Raw genomic sequence first — 5622 nt, 5'->3', positions numbered from 1 at the left:
ACCTTGTATCGCTTCGTTTTATCTCAAACAATGCAGGATAGACATCGATTCCCGCAGTGTGCGCACCACCTGCTCGCGGCGAGTTGCCGAGGCTGGCCGAGCGAAGGCATCCGCGGCTATGGCGTCGAGCGGGGACTAGAGGGCTCGACTATGCCACCATAGCTCGACGGAGATAGGTACGCGCGACCCCTAGGACCGAAAAGCACCTAGATGCGTAGTTTCCGTTGGCGCCGCGCGATTGCGCTGCAGTCAACCGGCTGTACGGGCGCGCGAATGTAAATGCGCTACCCTGGCGCGGCAGTAGCGCGCATCAGGTGTTGGGTGAGGGGAGAGGGCATCGCCGCGATCCCGTCACCCTCGCTCTCGCTCTCGAAAGCCTGTGTTATCAGCGCCATTCTTGCACGTGCAACTCTCGCCGGCGCTCTAACTGTGCCTCGGTAAGGCGAAATCAAAACAAGCCAAGCGTCTCAAGGCGAGAGCGTGCCTGCGAAGAGTTCATAACTCGTAGGAACACTCAGCGGCGTTCATTTGGACATTAATGCTTTCGCATTGACATCTCAAATGAATTGTTTAGATGCCCTCAGATTTTATTGAAAAATGTTATGTGTAATCACATTTTCCTCTGATGGTTCCAAGCCTGTGTTGATTAATCATATAGTCAAATTAAATCAATGAGGGTCGCTTTTGGTTTTGTTTCATCGCAAGTCTTGTTTTTGATATCGCCGCAGAGCACCCTGACTTTTAAGAAAAGTTGAGATGGCCGGATCTCGCAATTTGTTAAGTTCCAAAGTAACGAGTTTCAAGTTGTGGCTTAAGTGTAGTTTATTCATATTTCTGGTCAGGTTTGATTATTAGGAAACCGTCCAAAGATAAAAACTGTCGTATGCTATAGAAGAAGCCTTATCGGGGACATTTATTAGCCTTCAGTGACTCTTGCCGTCTTCGGGCACTTAGGGATAGGTGTATCTTGCATGTACACGATACTTCAAGCTATGTATCGAAAATACAGATAATGATGCATGTCTTTCCGAATGTATTACGATACAGTTACAAGGTACCCGAAGAATATCTGAAGATATGCATGTATTTTCGGTACTGCTAGGCCTGGTGCATAGTAAAACTAGCCATGCCACAGATGCGTAACCACCAAACTGCCGTAGTGCCGCATTCTTTCATGCACCAGGTGGAAGCCGCTGATTTGATATTTAGGTGGTGATCCACCGAGTGGCTGTTTCGGAGACACACTTTTGTGATAGCCTCGCCTTTAAGAGAATAATATTTTAGTAGTCTGAAATGTGCGCTTCGCATCATTGCATAGGTATGATGGGAAACGCACATTGCAACAACGAAAGCATATCTACGAATAGATACCAGTGACTAAGTTTAAAGCTTAGTATCTAAAATTTAAAGCGAGGTTGATTCTGTAAAAGTGGTGTCTAAGCGTATTTTCTACAGCTATAATGTGGAAATACGAAAAAAAGCGTACGTAAATAAATTTCGCTCACGTAACATAAAGTGTGGTAAACGAAATTTCAACTTTTGACTGCCATATTACTTCTTATGCTGAAGATTATCATGCCCTGGGTCGATAGCTTGTGTACTTCGTTGGTATAAATATACGGGTTTTCCTTCTCGAAAGTTTTCCAGCAATAAAATTATTAAATTGATTTTATTTCAAAAATGTTTTTGACATTTTATGTTTCACTACTTTTCATACTGGTCATCTGTGCAGCTGAAGAGAAAGCAGTGTGCTCATTTGTTGATAAAGTAAGCGTTTTACGCGAAGTGAAAGAAACAATACAAAAAATATGTGGTTGATCCCTCTTATATAGGAATCGGTATAGAACACGAAAGTGAAACGTGTCTTCACAGAAGTAGTGTAATGTTTATTGCACATTGATATATAATGTCTATTGGTGTTTTGTGGCTAAAGCGCCCTTAGGCGTTGATGCACCCACGCTGACGCCTGGTGGCACGTCTCCTCCATCACGACTACCAACGTCGATGACCATGAGCAACCGTCGTGCATATGGAAGCTGCACTACGCTGCACACGCTAGCACAACGCGAAAGACGAAGCACGTAACTGACACACTAATACAACGCGCAAGACAAAGCACGTAACTGAATCGTCACCGAGTCAAATCAGCGCGTACAGCGCGTCGTAATTGCAGCCTCCGCGATCAACTTCACAAACATTTTCAGAGCTAATTGCGGAGGCCACGCTCCGCTGTGCTGAGTACGGTGAACGCCACCTAGGTGGCGTTGGTAGTGCTTCTTGATGCCAGCGTCCCTTCGAATGCTGGCATCGAGGCGTCGTAGTGCTGAGACCACCGAAGCGTTCACTGTCGGTGCGCGTTAGTGTCATAATGCAGTACTTCTCTTTTCTGCTCGTAGGCGGCGGCACCGCCCCGAGCAAGAGCGCGGGTACACGGAGGAGTGTTAGATATATAAGGCGCGTCTCTGCAAATGCGTTTGTGGCGCAATTTGTTCCAGGGTTTACATACAGCAGTTTCACCGAATATTTGCAACCTTTATTTGGTCATCATCTTATGAGCCAATGAGGCGTGACAATATTTTCAGACCGGTTAGTGCAGGCGGTCTTGGCCTGGTTCACCTTTATGTTAGACAATTAGTGTCTCGTTTCGTCTTTTTTCGCGACTGTTCTCATCCATTACTTCGGGCATTCTTGCAAGTTAATCTCGTCAACGTTTTACCAAATTTAGTAATTTCGACAAATTTTGCTTCACATCCATATTTGCAGGGATTCATGCGTGAAGTGTGTCTCTCAGTGCGTTTTCTTGCAGTGAGGTTCTCAAATGAGTACTTATTCTCTATCTCAAGGAAAAATCTGTATAAAGATCTAATTGATATGCTTTTTAAACCTCCGTTATACCGATCGCTGTACATCGGCTTACCTGGAGATGACGTCCTTACACGGGTCTGTAAAATGCCTATTCCTCCTCACACTAAAACATTCTTCTTCAAAGTGCACACTGAAACGTTACCTGTTAAAACCTGGTTAAATCGGAAAGGAATCTTTGTATCTTCGATAAACTGTCGTCTCTGTAATGTACCGGAAACCATAGAACACTGTTTTATTGATTGCAAGGATGCCATATTGTTTTGGGACGTTCTCCAAAGGACTTTAAAAAAGGATTTTGATATGAATGCTTATACAATACGATATCTGATACAACCTCAATGTGACGATGTGCCTTTTGATGTGCTCCTGCTTATGGCGTTGCACAGTTTATGGAAAACTCGCATGCTAGATCGGAATGCAGAACCAATTGTATCTTCGAAGTCACATTTCATTCGGATGATTTCACAGCTGAAAGACTTTTATGATCAGAGAGACTCCCAACAAGACTGGTATCCGTTGTTGTTGAAGTGTATCCTTTTGCCTCCCTTTTAGAGAACTCTTACCGTAATAATTGTACTGCGAAGTGTTTGTTTTGTGCTTGTAGACGCGGCTGACTGTTTTGGCCGCTATGGAAATATCTTACGTATTCGTAATAAATACCATGAAAGAAAAAAAAAAAGCTTTTGTGGTGCAATGGGTTAAACGCTCGGCGATCTATCGTCGCGGACCGAGAGGTCGTGGGTTCGATTTCCAAATTTTGCATGTTTGTGGAACTTTTTCTTCTGGTTTCTTTCTTTGTATTATGTTCGTGTACATTGTAAGCTGACGTATTTCCGTGACGGAAATACGTCAGTGAAGTCTTGGTGGACCCCGGCATAAAACACTTTCGTGTTAAAATACCTTGTAGTCGACATGTGATTCCTTGTGACATTCACATTAGATTTTTTAGAAAAAATAGTTCTTAAAACCCAATGAGATAATCGCGAACTTACCTTCTACCGGGTTTCCATGTCCAATAACAAGACAGAGAGAGTTCGCGTGCAAAACTCGAATGGTTTCGTTCAATGGTCGCAAAATTGCTACCGGTCGTGCGAATTGTAATAAAAATGAAACATAACGAAAACTCTGTTAGCCCCTCCACTGGGGTGGAGGCGGAAGGCTGGTGAAGCTGTACAATGGTGGGAATTGTGTATTTACAACTGTAGCAACATCACTGCAGTGTCAGTTATGTAGAGGAAAACACCCCTATAAAGCCCGCAGAATTGTACGCGTGCAGCTACCTTATCTACTACTTGAATATGCGTATAATTCACGAAGTGTTTGTCAAAGGTGGTGAAAAGGTTTTACTGCTTCTGTGGTCACGCAATAATTTTATGTGGCCAAAAAATTCGCGGCACGATATATTTGCGAACGTACAGTTGGGGAAGAAGCGATAAATTCTGAAAATTTATCTTGAAGTATTTTCGGCCTTGCAGTTGTTCCGACTTAACAAGATTAGAATAGCCGAAACATTGAAAAAAAAAAGATTAACCAAGTGCTAAGGGGGGGGGGGGCACTGCATCAAAATATCACTTGCTTATTTCTCAACTGAACTTGGTGCAACTTACTAAACTTGTTCAGTTTCGTTTGCAGACTCTGAAAATGCAATTTGATTTCTTCTAACTTGGACAGTTAGTCGGATAATTAAAAATCAATTGTCATTGTGTGTGAAAACAATTAAAAATTAATCACTTCTTAAAATTTGCTATAGACATGTTTTTAGACTCTGTAAAGCATAGCGGACACAACAATGCAAGCATATTTTAGTTTGTGAAATTAGGTCCAATATTAAAGCGCATTGAATATGAGTGCCCCATAAGAGGCAATTACCCAGTCAAAAATTGCACCATCTAAAATATTTGTAAAAAGGAAATTAAACAACCGGCTTGCATCTTAGTGTGCTCCATTCATTCAGCTATGCACTCCAAAAAGAATTATTACCATATCTACAACTGGAGCTGAGATATCGCATTTATGGATGCACTGAGAAGCGAAAATTTGCATTTGCATTTGCAAAATATGCATTTTGAGAAATGAGAGAAAAACCAACAAAAGCATGTTTAGACAAGAACATTGAGAAAATGAACACATTTTCTCTCGCAAACCGCTAATATGCTCCCGGGGCATAATTACTTTGATCACTGCCACCATTATGGCGCTTCTTCACTGTTTGCTTCACATTGTCGGTAGATGCACGTTTGCGTGCAGATGAAACCGATCGCGAGTGGTCCTTCTCTCTCATGCGTTTCGTGCTTCGCTGGCCAGGATTCATGCTTAGCTCATGTAGGATTGAAGCTGAGGTTCTTTCACGGCCTGCATTGAAGTTCATTACTGCTTCTGCCACAGCTGCCTGAATGATGAATAGAGATGCATGCCTCTCTTTTGGAGCGAGTGCCCATATTAGTGAGTGCAGGCTCTCATTACTGTTCGGAGTTTTGCCGCGCACACACCGCTCTAGAAGCTTCTTATCAGATAGCCGCTCGTAGATAGGCAGCAGAGCTTTGGCCACATAATCGAGAAGGTTGTAACGATGTCTTGGTGCTGGCTCTTCTTTAGCTTTCGCAGTATTTTGCCGGCACCAAGAATTGGGACCAGTGGGACAAAGGCTAGGGTTGGACAGACTATCATTCGATGTTACATGGTGATATGTCGCCATCACAGCCTTGTGCCTTCCCTCAATGTCATCACTGTGCGACTTCATTGCCCAGCCGTAATACA

At 43.2% G+C, this 5622-nt stretch overlaps 1 protein-coding gene across 1 annotated transcript; it reads left to right on the top strand.

Annotated features, from left to right (window-relative positions):
* Window positions 1–2559: 2559 nt before the first annotated feature.
* LOC119462757 (uncharacterized) lies at window positions 2560–3336 on the top strand (the record flags this gene model as incomplete). The annotated part of the gene is made up of 1 exon (XM_037724032.2): window positions 2560–3336. A coding segment is annotated over exon 1 (777 nt), but the record flags the coding sequence as incomplete, so codon positions are not given.
* Between the last annotated feature and the right edge of the window lie 2286 nt (window positions 3337–5622).

This window comes from Dermacentor silvarum, chromosome 8 (assembly GCF_013339745.2).
Source record: "Dermacentor silvarum isolate Dsil-2018 chromosome 8, BIME_Dsil_1.4, whole genome shotgun sequence".
NCBI lineage: Eukaryota > Metazoa > Arthropoda > Arachnida > Ixodida > Ixodidae > Dermacentor > Dermacentor silvarum.
This window is presented reverse-complemented; position numbering and strand designations above follow the sequence as displayed.